The sequence below is a fragment of the Dicentrarchus labrax genome, unplaced genomic scaffold, assembly GCF_905237075.1.
Source record: "Dicentrarchus labrax unplaced genomic scaffold, dlabrax2021, whole genome shotgun sequence".
NCBI lineage: Eukaryota > Metazoa > Chordata > Actinopteri > Moronidae > Dicentrarchus > Dicentrarchus labrax.
Genome location: NW_026136707.1, coordinates 22278479 through 22295261, shown reverse-complemented (window position 1 = coordinate 22295261; position 16783 = coordinate 22278479). Strand labels below are relative to the sequence as shown.

At 42.4% G+C, this 16783-nt stretch overlaps 1 protein-coding gene across 3 annotated transcripts in view; it reads left to right on the top strand.

The window, feature by feature from the left end:
* The window catches only part of LOC127367215 (proprotein convertase subtilisin/kexin type 4-like), a 172915-nt gene that overhangs the window by 134320 nt on the left and 21812 nt on the right, over window positions 1-16783 (top strand). For all 3 annotated transcript variants that reach the window (XM_051406889.1, XM_051406890.1, XM_051406888.1), the window contains exons 14-16: window positions 9499-9609; window positions 9966-10059; window positions 12300-12485. In XM_051406889.1, coding sequence (XP_051262849.1) covers window positions 9499-9609; window positions 9966-10059; window positions 12300-12485 — 391 coding nt within the window. The remainder of the gene's footprint in view (window positions 1-9498; window positions 9610-9965; window positions 10060-12299; window positions 12486-16783) is intronic.

The window sequence follows — 16783 nt, the reverse complement described above, 5'->3', positions numbered from 1 at the left end:
GCCACCCTCCCAGGTACTTAGGCCTGTCTGTCTGTCAGGCTGTTAGAGAGTGACTAAAGATGATTTATCTCTTAGATTATCAGGGCCAGTAGCTACGCCGTCGCTCATGCAGCACCCTGGAGAGACAGGTCAGAAAGAGACAACACCTCCTAGGACCAACACCCTGACACCTCTTTGGTCCTTATGAAGAAGGAGCCATTTATAGCTGACCAGCACTTTTTCAACACATTGCAGGAGAAAGTCAGACTAACATCTTGTTATGCAAACGTGTGGATCATGGCTGTGTATTTATTTTCAGACGTGATATTTTATCACCGTAAGGTAAAAGCAGCTTGTTCTTGCCTGTTTGTGTTGGTGTGTTTTTCTTGTGTATGAACAAGTGAGTATGTGCACATGCAAGAGTATGTGTGTTTGTGTCAAAGCACAAGGTGATGTGTGTGCGCCTGCCAGTTCCATCTGCTGTTCTATTACCATAGACGTGATGTACCTGCCACTTCCCTCCTCAGCTGAGGTGTGTGTGTGTGTTGTATTCTCCCATCCTGTTGTTAGATCTGACAACCACTAACACAGACTCGTGGTGAAAAAAGGGAGAAAAAATACTCTCAAGTTCCAGATCCCTCCCTGAGTCTGACAGACAAACTGTCTGGGATTGTGGAAAAGCTACACTCCTCTCCTATCTTACCGTCTTCATCTCACTCCTCTGCCGGGATTTAAGCAGCCAAGAAGTGTATTTTAAAACCATTCTCTAAAGGAGGGCATATTCTCAATACAATATGATATTCTGTTGCTTTTAAAGATGGTTTCCAGATTAGTTTGGTTCAGGCTCATTTCTATTGGCATGCTCCATTAGCCATTTAGGTGATCCTTTCCGGTCATCTGCATTGTCTTACAATGTGTTCAATAGTAATTAACATTAAATTAAGAAACTACTCTTAAGTTGCAGTACAGATACCAAAACTATATATTTTTTAAAACCTTATTTAAAGAAATATATAAGAAAGAAACACTTTTTTAATTTAAACGTACTCTAAAGAGTATGGTTATGGAACAGATACTCGTCCTGGTAGCTCACCTGGTAGAGCTGGTGCTCCAAGTACCAAGTCCTTTCTGCTGTGGCCCTTTGCTGCGTGTCATTCCCTCTCTCTCTATCTTCAGCTGTCCCATGCACCAGGTACCAGGATGAAGTGACTGAGGGGGCTGTTAAAAAAGTTTTGTCATAAAATGATATGGACTTAAAAATGCAATAGTTTCACAAAGGCTAAATAGCAACAACATAAGGATACTGTTTTAAAATGAAATAATCAGAGCACTCGTATAATAATGCATCAGAGCACTAAATACCTTTTAAATTGATGATTGAAATCAGCAGGAGAAGGCATGTGACAGCGGACTGTCCCCTCACTGCCCTGTCTGTACATTGAAAAGTTATGTGTTCTGTCTATTGATCTCCTCCACGGCGCTACAATATTGTGAACAGCGCGGCCTGGTAGTAGCATGTACATCGGCCAATCTTTTTGTAGTTTGAAGCCGTATAAATAAAAATTTTAAATGTACTCACATTTTTTCTGATGAAAGAATAGTGCCTTTTTTCAACCAAATATTTCCAGGAACTAAGAAGCCACAGGAACTAAACTCCATTTTGTGCAGTCCTGTGTGTTTTCCGCCTCATCTGAAGAGCTGTAAAGTAGACAAGCCCAGCAACGGCAGCATTGAGACAAAACTAGGGAAACTACACATTTTCTTCTTTCTTTGTATTGTTGCAATATTTGAATGGATGTAGTGAACGATAAAGGAGACATGGTGACGTGGAAAAGCCCTGGAAGTTTCTGCTCCATCAAAAAGTCCTAACTGCAGAACAAGAACTATTTAGTGCCAAGAACTACGGAAAACAAAGTTAATTAGATACCAAAAAAAGTGCAATACCCAGTCCTAATCCTAAAAATGACAAGCAAACAAATATTAGTACAGTCGGTGCCCCAGTAAGATACATGCCATCTCACAGGAATATAAAGCTGAGGTTTTCAGTGGGAAGGAGATATGACGTGTCAGAATTTTATCTCCTTAAGACTTTCTCACGTTTATCACAGTAAATAAAGCAGCGTGATCTTGTTTGTAAGATATGCTGAGAAGAGTCTGGTTTGTTCCTAGTTCCTATTTGGTCTGTCTGTGAATTGACTGAAGATCAATAACCTCGGAACTCTGTCAGAGTTATGAATTTAGATGAATGTGTAGCTCAGAGAGTGTGTGCACTTTTCAGTTTAGTGTTTGTATATTTTTTTCTTAAGAGAGCATGTGTGTGTGTGTGTGTTTCTGTGAGGGTGCACAGATGTAAGGGATATGGAATGTATGTGTGTGTGTGTGTGTGTGTGTGTGTGTGTGTGTGTGTGTTTGTATGTGAAATGTGAGCGTATACGCACCTAATGCATCCTGGCAAGCCATTTCCATTTCATGCAAGGCCATAGATCGTCCGAGGGCAGTGTGCCGCCCCCCCCCCCTCTCTCCCTGGTGGGGTTGTAAAACTGGCCCTGTGTCTCTGCCCCAGCCAGCCAGATAGATTAATTAATTATCCAGACCTCCTGTTTTTTCATTGCTGAGCCAATTACCTCTGTGACTGAGCCTGTGGTCTATATACATGTGTTTTAGAAGAGAAAGAGAGAGAAAGTGGGTGTATGCGTGTGAGTGTGTGTGTAGGGAAATTACAGCTATAGCTCATCCACAGACTAACAATCCCACTATCACTTAATATTAGAGTAGCTATGCTATAGTCTATAATACTGTTTGCTATGAAGGGAGAGTAGTTCATGTGTTGGTAATTGTTGGTTAATTGAGAGGAAGTGGAGGGTCTTTATGGGTGTGTGTGTGTGTGTGTGTTTGTGGGAGGCCAGTGGTGAACTATTACCCTTGACCTCGAATCATGATTGGTTATTTAGACATAATAAGTGCATTAAGATCTCAAATTTTAGCTCTTATTTCTCTCTCTCTCTTTCATCCTCATTAACTTCCTCTCATTTGTTTTGAGTGGAATATGGTTCAACTGAAAGTATTTCTGCAAGCCTGAAGTAATGTAATATGGCAGTTGAACGCTGAGATGCAAAATCTTGATGTTAATTGTGTGTGTGTGTGTGTGTGTATGCATTTGATTGATGGGTCAGCAGACAAACGGGGCTGAATGAGCCGAGTGTGTGTTTGTGTGTGTTTGAGGGTGACATACACCGACTCGCCCTGAGGGACAGGGGAAGCGGAGCGCTGCACCTCCTGCAGGGGGTGCCGTGTCTCCCGGCAGGGGGGTGCAGCAGGCAAACAGAGGGGTGCCTGTACACCCCTCCACCCAAACAACTACATTCACACACACACACACACACACACACACACACACACACCACCCCACTCCACTCCACCCTGCTGCGCTACAAGACGGGTGGGGGGTTGTAGTAGGGACCCTGTGCTCTTCTAAACCTCCATTAATGCATAATTCATGTACAAGTAGCAATTTTGATATTTTACTAAGGGGGAAGAAAAAAAAGAGGACAAATTGAAAAATAAAGTTCCACAAAAGCCTGCGCGCTCATCCTCAATTTCCTTTTTTCTTTCTCGGAATAAAATTACAGGCCCTCTTTAACAGCTTAAGAAAAATACTTAATGCTGTTATTATTCTCAGAATTTTAGAAGAGAATTACTCATAACATGATTTTGAAGCAATAACATGTTTTACAAGTCTATTACAGAAAAAAATGCATTACTTCTGTTTTGGGTCTCAGAGATCCCAGCTGTAAAAAATGGTTAAATACATGGGATTTATATTTATATGCTGTTGTATTTATTTGTACTTCACGTAGGACCCCAAATAATGAGGAGGTGAAAAGGGTTAATTGATAAATAATAAATAAGCATCTTAAACGAATCGCACATTTTTCATTTCTGTATATTGATGGTATTTATACTATTTATGGATGTTGGATTTATACTATATGATTTGATAGACTCACTGAGGCGCATGTGCGTAATGGTTTATGCCCTTAAACTGACCTGTAACCTGTAATAGTCATTTCAGGTTCAATAATATTGCATGTGGAATACTGAACTTTTGAACCCTCATTGGCTCCCATGATTAAACGATGTAGCAGATGTCATACCTTTCAATAAACACACAAAAACAGACTTTGTTTTTGATCTTTACATTTCTGTTTGCTCGATCACATTTAGTGATATGGCATCAAAAACTTGTCCCTTTGAAGAGGCAAACAAAGGCTCCTGGTTCAGTGTTTGCTTTGTCCGGAGTGAAAGAGAAGCACTCGGGACCCGGGAGGGAATCTTATGCCAAGCTTCTAGCGCAGCGCTTACTCAATCCTCTCTCTCCCTCTCTCTCTCTCACTTTCCCTCCCTCTGTTTCCCCACAAGGGCAGAGACATCTAAAAGGACTGTACCTTGGTGTGCGTCCAACAAAAGCTCTCTGCTGAATTTCATCCTCTTTTGAATTTGTGTTTGAATAACACTCGAGCTACAAATCAAAATATGTTGGACACTGAGAGTGAGGTCATGGGGTATAGATCATTGTGGCTTCCAGAGAAGTCTCCTTGTGTAAGAGAAGGGGACGGGTGGCTGCTACTTTGACTGATGGCTGTAGAGACGGAGAGGGCCGTTTGGTGCCCATTCTCCTGAGACTAAGTCCATGCCTGTGCCAAACCCCTCATTTTCCTCCCCGCAATATATTTCATTAAACTTTTAACTCTTTGCAAGGTAATTCACTTGACATTTTGAGGCTGTGCTTCTGAAGGCTGCTGAGTGTTTCTTTCTCTGTAATTTCAAGTCATACAGATATTTGCCTAATACAGACTGGAGACTTTTTTCTCTCTAAAAACACACAGAACATTCAGTTTACAGTTAATGGATGAAACTGTGTAACATCCAAACCAACAAAGCTGAGCAGCGCGGCACAGCATTTCATGGTTACAGCCGTGCAGGTCCCAGTGGCGCAGATATAATTAAGACCTCTTCTTAATTACTTAATAAGCCTAATTAGTAACATTTCTGAGCAGCAGATTTGGCGATGGAAATCAGAAGAATATTAAGTCTATTTGTTATTTCATTTAAATCCTAATGTTAATGAAATTAGGGCATCATGATATAACAGAAACAAACCACGGTGGGATTGACCATAGGGCTAATGCAGTTTTCTATGCTCCTGATAAACATTCAATTAAGTGATATGAAAACAGGACAAAAGAAATCATAGACAAAAGTAAATACAGTTTTTGTTGGCTTCTCCATTCATGTGCCACCTTCACCAAGTGTTTATTGTATCCAGTCTCTGTTAATTTTTCATTAGCCCATGGCCAGATGTGATGGAGAGGTGCGTGAAACTGAACGTGGGTCTGCTGTGTTGTCGTCAGGATATCTAAAGCAAGCCCACCAATCATGCACTGGAGCTGCTACTGCATTCCTGGCCACTTAATTAGAAGTTGTTGGTACCACAGAAGGTGTCACCAACCTTTTCAGGCGCTGAACAGATGGTGTCCCCTCTTTTTGAGGTCCTGCCAATGCCCACTCTGTGGCTCCTGGGAAAATGACCTAACTCACAGGCAGCTGCTTAGTGCGGCTTGAGTGATTCTTTACAGCCACTTCTATTGGGGGGGACTTAGCAGGACGTACCATTGCAAACAAGGGGTGAGACTGCAGTAGCGAGGTCCCTGGATAGCTGCAAAAAATGTTTTGGTTGCAGCATACCAGTTGTTAAAACTGTGTTTTTAATGCCATGTGCAAAGACGAAAGGAGGACCTCGACCCTGGAGATCTTGATGTCTCAGTGCTGGTTTCGTTTGTGTGCACCTTCCTCTGCTGCTGGCAGATGGTGTGAATATCAACAGAGAAAGGACCTGGGAAGGCCTGCAGAACAAAAAGTGAAAAGGGTTCCTCGACAGTTACAAAGAGGCCCCATGGAGAGGTGGGGTGGGAGGGTGGGGGGGTCGCCTTCGTCCTAATGGATAAAAAAGAAGGAGGGAGTAAGAGTTTGCAAGGGCATTTGCCGTCGAGGAGTGAAAGTGGATAGAGAAAATGCGAGGGCCGAAGATTCGATATGTGTGGAGGCGGGGGGTCGGGGCTTTAACATGCTTCGTGCTGCGTGGACAGAAGATCGGCTGTCACTCTGTAGTCGGCTTGGCTCAACCTTCCTCCGACCACGCAGGAGGTGGAGAGAGAACAAGTTGATAATCTGATGACTGTGTTTTCTGACTAATTTCTTGATATGTTTTACAGTATGTGGCTTATTCATCTTAAAGACAATTTAATCTCCAACATCTTTGGAGTATTTCCAAAAATCTTAACCACATTCAACAAACAAAATCTACAAATCTTTCTACAGCTCCTGTTAAACTACTAAACAATGTCACAAACCACAACAGCTTTAAATCCTGTTCTGCACACATTTCTGTTTGGAGAAATCACAAGGCTCTTTCTTGCTGAAGGTAGCACTGTTAGTCTTTTCATTCCTTGGTACTGATGATGAGATGGCTGAAAAGGCCGGAGAGTCTTCTTGAAAAGCGGCTCAGCTCAGCGGTGGTGTTTCATTGACATGGCAGGGGACATAAAATCTGTCATTTTCATCATGTTCTATCGTGGGTAAACCTGTTTCCTGCAGCTTTCTCTATCAGATATATGTCTGTGTGGGTTTATGGCCGTGGAGCTGGGGCAGGCCCGATCGATCAGCGGGAGCTGTAGGATTTAATAGGTGCACAGCTCTCGCTAAGGGGTACGGGGTGGGGAGGGTATATTTAATCACTAAAAGGGAGCAGGGCGGCAAGCCCCGGTCACCAACAGTTTCTGTTTTATGTGAAGTCAGGGTATCAGTTTCCCCCACACTGTTAAATATCTTAGTTAATATATTGTTATTGCTGGTGTTTTTATTGTATTTATCCATTTTAGGAAGCTAAATCAGGAAATGAAACAAATGTATATACTAATAGTGACACTGATGTGCATTCAGATGTATTGTGTAAGTGTCTGTTCGGGTTCTAATATGTTCATGAAAAGACAACAACTCTAGAGCTATATTGTACATGAACAAATCTTTATACATTATGGTCACCATTGCATTCAATATATCCAGGACATTAGACAGCTCAAGTGCCTTTCCTTGGTGTTGTTTCTGGTGAATCTGCCACACAGCAGTTCCTTATTGAAAAGGTGTGTGTGCCCTTCACTTAAAGGTCCAGTGTGTAACATTTAGGAGGATCTATTGGCAGAAATGAAATATAATATTCAAAGGTATGTTTTCATTTGTGTATAATCTACTGAAAATGAGAATCATGCCACTGTAGGAAGGGGAGAATGAAGCGAATTAATGCAACAGAAATCTATACATTGTCTCTATCTATACACTTTTAGTGTGCATGTACAATTCTATGTTTTCTTAAGTTGTCAACATAGACAAAAAACCCAATAAATGGATTATAGTGGCAGGTATTGTCTCTGTAGCCAAAGCCTGTAAATCCTAGCTCTAGCTTCATTGACAGAGGGGATGCCAACGTGGAGAGCTCCGACAAAAAAACGCCAGCAAAGGTGAACCTGGCTTAACTTTTGCTGTGGAGCAGTTTAGCAAGGCATTGTGTCCAACCAACTAAATGTGTGCAGCACAGAATCGTAGTTGTTTACTTTGCAACATGAACGGCACATTTCTGATGTTTATCTTGCACTTTGTCACAATGAAAGATAAAATTATTGCCGCTGTGATAACTTCACATCTCAAGCTATTTCATGGATCTGTTACTCAAACCAGCCTTCCTGGATCATATTTTATTGTCTTACCGCTACCTGAAACAACAAGCCCCTTACCATGTTTCATCACAGGGCTGTTTTCAGTAAGAAAGTCTAGGTTAAATCTCCTGTCTCCTGCCCCTGCAACACATTTTCTGTCTGTCTTCATTGCAACAGAAATGAAATGCCCTGAAAGTCTTTTTAAGTGAGCTTAATGATTATCTTTGAGTGTTTGTTGTAACAACAGAGCAGAAACAAGTCTAAGCAGGAACACTAAAATTAGTTTGAATGCATCTTTGAACATGTATTAGGGAGCATTCAGGATCACAGTTCCATTTTTGGTGACTTCTAACACACATTGATTAGTGCATAAAATCACTTTTACCTTCCATCATTTAGTATTTGCACATTCTGTGCTTGAAGAGCCAAATAATTATATGTCTAGGTTCTTTATTCTTTATTAGGATCCATGCCAGTCGATGCCTTAGCAGTCACAAGTGTAGTCTTCTGCATTCAGCTCCTGTCAGCTGTGTTTTGCTGCAACTCTTCGCAGCTTTCACAAACCTCCCAAATGACCTTGAACTTCAGCAGTGCACCTCAACCCCACACACCCGTCTGCCTAATGCTATTATGCTGGGCCCTACATGCTAAAAGTCATTGGTGGTGATAGTGGCTGATTAGATTGTGTCCATTGATCGCGCGGCGTGCTGTTAGGACGAGGACGGTGTGGGCTGCAGCTCCTGCCTCTCCTCCTCAGACACACTGACAGTCTGAGACAGAGGAGATTGAGCCCCATGCAGGGCAGCAGATTGAGTTATTGATCAGCTCTCTCCTTTCTCCTGTCTCTCTCTCTGCTGCTCCTAGAGACCCCGTCATCAGGATAATGAATTTCACTTATTGCAGATTAACGGCATAAGGTCTGTATGGTAATAATGGCAGAAATTAGCTCTTTGTCACCCCCTCTGGATTTCAAAGAGGAGGGGTTGGGGAGAATGAAGGTTGTTACGGCCCTGTTACTCAGTCTGAGGGCTGTGATTTTAACAAGAGGAAACTGAAAGGGAGAGTGCGTGAAAATGAAAGATTTGAGGGAGAATTAAGGCGAGACTTATGAGGACTGTGATTTCAACATCACTGAAGTGGTGAAGGAGAGTTCTGATGCAAGAAATTCTGGTTTGATGGAGGAGAGTGAAGGAGAATTTAGAGAGGAAAAGAACTCTGAATAGCTGGCTGCCCTGTGAAAAAGAGAGGGCAAAGAGGAAAGATGAGAGCGGATGATTCAAAAGAGACGGAAAGTGACGGCGAAGCGGGAGCAGTAAAGTGGAGGGGATCGAGTTAGACAGGCAGTGGTCATACAGTCACCAGGCAGCGACGCCGCTTAAGGGTCGACCATTGTGTCTCCAGCACCCAGACTGGGGAGGTAAAGAATGAATAATGAGGCTTGATTACAGTCCATGAGATGGCACATTGTTCAGAATCAATCCTCCAGGCAATTACAGGCAGTACAAACAGCAGCCCTTAGCCTCAGCCCGGACAGAGCAGGACGCGATTGTGTCAGAGGACAACATCATCTTCGTCAATGACTTGTTGCCTCCTCATGTCGGAGCCATTAGCACTTACTCCTGCAGCACATTCAGCCACCCACATGAAAAGCCTCCAGTTCACATGTGTGTGAGGATATAAGGATATAAAAATGCTGCTCATATACACATAACACATGTATAATGGACAGCATGTTCTCTTCTTGTTTCAGGTATGGCTTCGGATTGTTGGATGCAGGGCTGATGGTGCAGCAGGCTGTATACTTCACCAGTGTTGCTCCACAGAGGAAGTGCACGCAAGAAGTCACACTCGATCCTACCAGGTTAAAAGAGGCTCTTTTTAAAGCTTTATCGACCACCTGCTGTACGTTTATGTGACTCCCATAGCTGCTGATGCTCTTTTTTTATTGCTTTCACTCACTTTTGTTGCTTATATTCAGATTTTTGTCTCAAGTTCTGCTTTAAAGGTATTCCTTGTTGTATCACATTATTCTGCCTGCTTCAACAAAACAGCTTCCCCACAGGAATCAATAATCCTTCATCTTATCTTCACCTGTACTGTCACTGCTTTGTGTGTGTCTGGATATTTGTAGGAGAGGATGCATGTGTATGAGTGTCTATTAAGCATACAAGAAAAAGGTTTGGCTACTGACTGACATAATGATCTTTTATTGGTTAGGGTCCTTTCTCCAGGGGGCCTGGTCAGCGTGAACATCCAATCAGAGGCCTGCCATGGGAGGTCCAACGAGATCAACACTCTAGAGCATGTTCAGGTCAGGTGGAAGTTTTGAAATGCACTTAGATGGCATGTTCACTTGCTGCCTGATATATCCCACCCACTGACAGGTGCCATGATAACCAGATAATCAGTGTTATTCACTTCACCTGTCAGTGATCATAATATTACGGCTGATCGGTGTAAAAATATAGGGAAAAAAGTTCTACTTAAGGAAGATTTTGACTTTTTGTGGAAATATGCTTTTTTGTGTTGTTGCTGAGAGTCAGATGAGGAGACCTTTTTCTTTGTCCATTAAATATAGTGTATAGCTATAGCCTGCAATTGGTTATCTTAGCTTAGCATTAAGACTAGAAACAGGGGGACGCTAGCCTGGCTCTCTCCAAAGGTGCCAAAATCCACCTGCCAGCACCTCTAGAGTGAAAAAAACTTAGCATATGGTTGCCAGGCAACCAGCAAAGACTCCAGGAAGTCACTGCTCCTGGCCAAGAAATACTGCAGTCCCACACACAAACCCCCTGTGAAACCACAGCTTGTCCTGATTGAGATTTTACTCGGTTTCCAGTCTTTATGCTAAGCTGAGCTAACTGGCTATAGTTTCAAATTTAACAGACAGATATGAGAAAGGCACTGATGTTCTCATCTTACTCTAGGCAAAAAAGCAAATAAGAGTATTTCCCAAAATGTCAAACTATTCCTTTAAAACATTGAAAGGCAAAAAAAATCTGTTTTCAGTTCCATGCTTCCTGTTGCCCGTGACATTATACAAATCGAGCAGAAGTGTATGGAAAACTTAACTTCTGCCCGCAACCAGGAAAGCTCGAACATTTCACACAAATTGTTTTCAGGGTTTCTGTGTCATGTGTTCTAACTGAGAATAGAAAAGATAAAAAGGCTCATACTGTGATGTGTAGTGTGTTGGCTGTGTCATTTGCAGAAAATGGCAAAACTGTGTTTTTCGTAAGTACAGGCATATACCTGCAAATGTGTTTACATTTGACTGTGTCAGCAGGCATGCGTACTGTACCTGTCTGTGTAGGTGCACGTTTGAGTTTGTGCACGTTTGAGTTTGTGCGACTTATCTGTGTTTGTGAGTGTTAGTGTGTGTGTACTTGTGAAATAGCAAGGAGAGAGAGAGAGAGAGAGAGAGAGAGAGAGAGAGAGAGAGAGAGAGAGAGCGGGAGTGTGTCAGCATGTAAATTGAAAAGGCTTCATCTTTGCGGCTCTGCTCCCTGGCAGAAAGCGTGGGTCAGGCCATCGCTGCGAGGTGTGATTGATGGACGTGTTGCCGTGGTAACACGCTGTAAACAGGAGCGGGCTGTCAGTCTTTTTGCAGCTTGGCGGCTCTCTCTGCGATGTGCCATTGTCACACCAGATGTGCTGCTTGTGATGAACAGGGACAGGGAGAGTGTTTACTGGGTGGGAATCAGGGGGATGGGGCTTTGGGGGGTACATGTGCTTTAAATCATTTAGCTAATATTCCCCTCAGCCATTTTTGTATTGTCTTGCTCTGCTCCTTAGTTTTTTTTGTCTTCATCTTTAGGTGGCTATGTCCATCTGTCTGGCACACACAATATCTCAGATAACACTGATTAGATTTGGATTAAAACTTGGGAAAACATCAAATGTTAACACTGCCTGGCAGTATTTCCAGAATATATTACTGATATTTCATCAGATATTTATGGTGATCAACATTTTAGGAAATATGCTATTTGCATTCTTATTTAGGGGAAACAGCGAACCTGGCTCTGATCAAAATCCGCCTATTAGCCCCAAAGTGTCACGCATTAAAATGTTACATCATTTTTATTTAAACTGTGTAGTTTTATGGGAGTCTGTGTACAGGACTATTTCTTGGTCGGGCACTGTAACTTTTCGGACTGTTGTCAAGCAACCAGTGGAAACTCAAAGTCACTGGAAGGAGAAATTGTTTTTGGTTGGTCTTTATGTGATGGTAAGCTAACTGGCTTCTGGGTCTAAGTGGTAGCGATTTTCTCATAGGCTACATCTCTTTGCAAGAAAGAAAATATATGTATTTCCTAAAATACACAAAAGTATGCTTTTAAGCTAAAAGTTCAAGTTAACAATCAGTAAAGTATGTTAAAAAATAAAGACCAGTAGTTCTGTCACACTCAGTAAGCAGCCACAGGGTTTCATACAGTGAAACTGATGAGAAGACCTGGAAGAGAGCATGTTTTTGTTTTTTTTTATCCCTCCATCAGTCTCCTTCACACCTCCCTTCTCTTTTGTTTCTTGCCACCTGTTTCTCAACAGGTGAGAGTAAGCATCAGCACCGTGTGTCGCGGTGACCTCTCTATAAGCCTGGCGTCTCCAGCCGGCACCGTATCACTGCTGTTGGACACACGGCCCAATGACGCCTCCAATGCAGGCCTGAAAAACTGGACCCTGATGACGGTGCACTGCTGGGGGGAGCAGCCACGAGGCCCCTGGACCCTACAGGTGAGAGACAAAATGAAATGTCATCATGAGCTGCCATCAGTTGCCTAGCTACACTTAAGCTGCACTGTTTAATGCTAATCGGCAAATGCTAACGGTAGCATGCTTAGTTAAGATGGTATGATAAAAAATGATACCTAACTAAATATCACCATGTTAGCATGCTGATGTTGGCATTTAGCAAACATTTCTGTGCCTAAGTCTGCTTTTGAATATTCACTATTACCCTTTTTGGTGATTCTGAGCTCAACAAAAGGTAGAAATTACACTGAAAGCATTTCACTCAACTTTGTTAGATGTTTGTATATAAGTGAAGATGGCCTCCAAGATTGTAAACTTTATCAGCATCTCTCAATGCTTTGACATAACTTGTAATCTGGTGAAGAATTCATAGTTTTGTCTGTACAAGTCTGCATCCCACAAGTGATAACTAAATCAACTGGCCTATAAAATGTACCAAAGCTCGGCAAAGCTTATATACAAATTTTTACATACTTTCCTGGAAACCCTAATTCACATACCTTCTCTCATGATATAGAAATGATTTGCTCCGCTTCACATTGTCCTCTTCCAGTAGCAGCGGTGTATAGAAGTTTAAAAATAGCCCAGCACAGCACAGCTCAGCTCAGCTTGGTTCAGTTCATTTTGCCATAGCAATGTGAATCATCCTCTACTTTCATCTCCGAGTTTCAGCCAAGCATGGCAATCTTCATTTTCTTCCCCACGCTCTTTCCTTTTTTTTTTTTTTTTTTATTTTTTTTTTTTTTTTTTCTCTCATAGATGTGCTGATGTTTGATATGGAGGAAGGAGCTAAAATGGAAGGGAAATTAAGACTGGAAGGTTAAGTAACCTTGGCCAGGTTTGACAGACACAATACTGCCGACGTCTGATTAGAATCCATACTCACAGACAGTAGCGCGCTGAGGTCATTTACTGTATATACGTGTGGGTGGCAGAAGTAGAGGTGGGGGGGACTCACTGTGTATATAAATGTGTATGTGTGTGTGTGTGTGTGTGTGTGTGTGTGCAAATAGGCATCAGTCCTTGTAAACAGTTGGAGGTTTATAGAGAAAAAGCTGTGAAGATGAAAGACACCCACCCCCTATCCTCTATCACCTACCTCTTCCTACAAACACACACACACACACACACACACACACACACACACACTGTCTCTCTCTATCTCTCCGTCTCTGTGTCTCTCCCACGTCCTCGTGCAGATTTACTGTCCCCTCTGTGACCAATTACCAAGGCCCAGTGTGTCGCAGAGACGGGGAGGAAACACCGCGAAGCAGAGCCACATAACGACGGCGCTGCTCATTACCGGAGGGCCGAGACGAGTCACCGTGATGCTCGCAACACGAATTAACGCTTGCATCTTACGTGCCGCATGCCTTAGCACACGGCTAATCAGCACATACACACACACTGACACACACACACACACTGATTGGTTTTACGCTGGTTGCCAACTTTACCGCAAATTGGAGAGAAACATGAACACACAATCAGAAATACAGAGCTGAGAATAAGACGGCATGTGACAGCGCTTGAAGTCAACACAAGGAGGGACACACATACCTATAAAGGAATTTGCAACAATGTCCCCTATGCCCTAGCTGGCTTTTTAATTATATATATTAAAATCTCTCTCTTTCTAAACTGTTGATACTGATGATTAAATATCATGGCTCACCCAAAGTTTAAGTCTACTAATTGTCCCAGTAAAAGAAAGTTCTGTGGACTATTTTAGTCACTGGTACAAGAACAGTTATTTGACATATCATGGTTCCTGACACAAAATCTCTTTACATTTACATTTGATGGTTTGTGACATGTTTCTGTGTGGCTGTAAAAATAAAAATTGCCTCTGACAAGCAGCCATGCCAGTTAAACCTTGAAATGATGCGAATAGAGAAACAGAGGCGGGGACGTGAGCGAGACAGAGGACATACAGGACTAATAGAAAAGACAGAAGGAGGGATGATAGAGAGTGAAGGGTAAACTTATAAAATGGAGGCCCTGGGAAGAGACTTTAACTGGACTATCTGCCGGATCAGTGTTTAAAAACTCAAGGGCGGCACAGGGGGAGGTGTCTGTGGAGAGTCTATATTGATTCGTCATGATGACAATTGTCAAAGAGCACTGTGGTGCTCCTGGGATAAAAGCAGGACTGAAGTGAAAAGGGAGCAAGTCTTATGGCTCGGGGCTCGGCTGACCTTCCAGTGCTGTGAAGGAGACGAGACCGCAGGGCTGAAAATACACACTCTCTCTCTCTCTCTCTCTCTCTTCTTGTATGTGCTTTCCCCTGTGCTCGCTCTACCTCCATCTGTGGTGCTTTTACTGTTTATCACAGACAATATTGCAGGCACAATATGGAATATGTGTATTCTAGAAAGGCAAGAGCAGCAATGTACAGATGTGATTTAAACCACGATTAACTACATGATTGAAAATAATTATATACAATCATTAATATCTATAAACATTAAGGATAGACCATAAGCAGATAAATGAGATGTTATTTCGACCCTGTGTGCCCTTGATCTTTCTTCATCCTCTCCTACACACACACACACACACACACACACACACACACACACACACACACACACACACACACACAGACATTCTCAGTGTCTCTCTCTCATCTTTTCTTTAAAGCATTTCTGTCTATATAGTAAAATATGACAGGTAAGCCATTAGTATACCATATCCCCCAAATACAAAAAGACACATTTCCTCAACTTCCCGTTGTATCTATTCCTGCAGATAGTTTTGATTTTATGTGCCCAGGTTTTAAGATTTTTCTGAGATCTCTGTCTCCACCCCAATACAGTCGAGGTAAATGGAGTGTTGTCTGCAGTGCTAACAGCATCAAACAATTACCTTCAAGAAATTCAGCAGCAACGTCTCTTTTCAGAATCAGTGTCCCTGCTATTTTGGCTAATCCACAGAACACTGAACAGTTTTCAGCTGAATTACTTTCTGTCAAAAACTAAACTTTCTGGGAAAAAAGTTGTCTATGTAATATTTCACTACTGTGAGTACCAAAAACTAAATTTCAATAACCCCCATTGTGTTGTGGGGGCACAAATCTCAGAGACAGATACCTCAAACACACCAGAAAGAGGAAGTCTCTTTTTTTAATTTGGGTGAACCGACCCTTTAAGTGTGTGTGTGTGTGTGCATGTAATGCAGTGATTTAATTGGTAACTATGGCTATGACTGGCAGCATTTTTGCATTATTGCGCTATACTTTCAGAGAAGCATCATCATCTTACATACAAACACAAAAAAACAGACAAAGATATAAACACACATACATCCCTCTGCCTTCTACCCCACCTGGTTCCATGCTGCCATGCCTACAGGGAGTGCGTGTGTGTGTCTGTCTGTATGTGTGTGTGTGTGTGTGTATGTGTTTGTGTAGCAGGGTGACAGCAGTCTTTGAGCAGAGACATCTCTGATTCCCAGAGGACTTTGACACTCGAGCTGACTGCGACTAGTGTTGCTGTAGGAATATAATGGCACTATTTAGCCTGCAGCACTGTGGCTACACACACACAGACACACACAAACAAACTGCCACCCTTGCTGGCCATGACTGACAGATCATATATTTACCATCATCATCCCCGGTGCTTCTCCTGGAGTCACTCCTGCTCCTCCCCTCTTGTCTCTCCAACAGATTACACAAAGCAAACACACACAGTGACAAACTGATAATGGAATAACCAGCAGATAATGTAGAAACTGTGGAGTTCGATCAGTGCGTGCAGCCAGTAGAAAATATTGACATTAGCCAATCAGTGCCTTCCACCTTGATGGATATGATGCAGTTTGTGTTGTTACGTGTTTATTGAAGAAATGATCATTACTACGGCAGTTATCTGTTGGAGGGCAACAACCTGAATTGAGACATTTAGATCTGATTCTGTACACTTGAATATGTTTTGTGATTGTTTCTATATTGTTCTAGAGGAGACTGTAATGTCTAAATACAGCCTTTCTACCCCCACAAAAATAACCGATCTGATCAAGGCATTTTTTAACTTATGGGTATTGGTTATATTTTTTTTCTTCTCTTTTTTTACATAATATTTTGGGGCTTTTTGCCTTTATTGGATAGGACAGCTGGAGATTGACAGGAAAGTTGGGGAGAGAGAGAGGGGATGACACTCACCGGTCGGATTCAAACCTGTGGCCACTGCAGGAAGGACTGGTACAGGAGGCGCCAGCTCTAGCAGGAGTTCCCGATCCGATTGTTTGTTTTCCGTCAGCTGTCACTTGGTAACAAT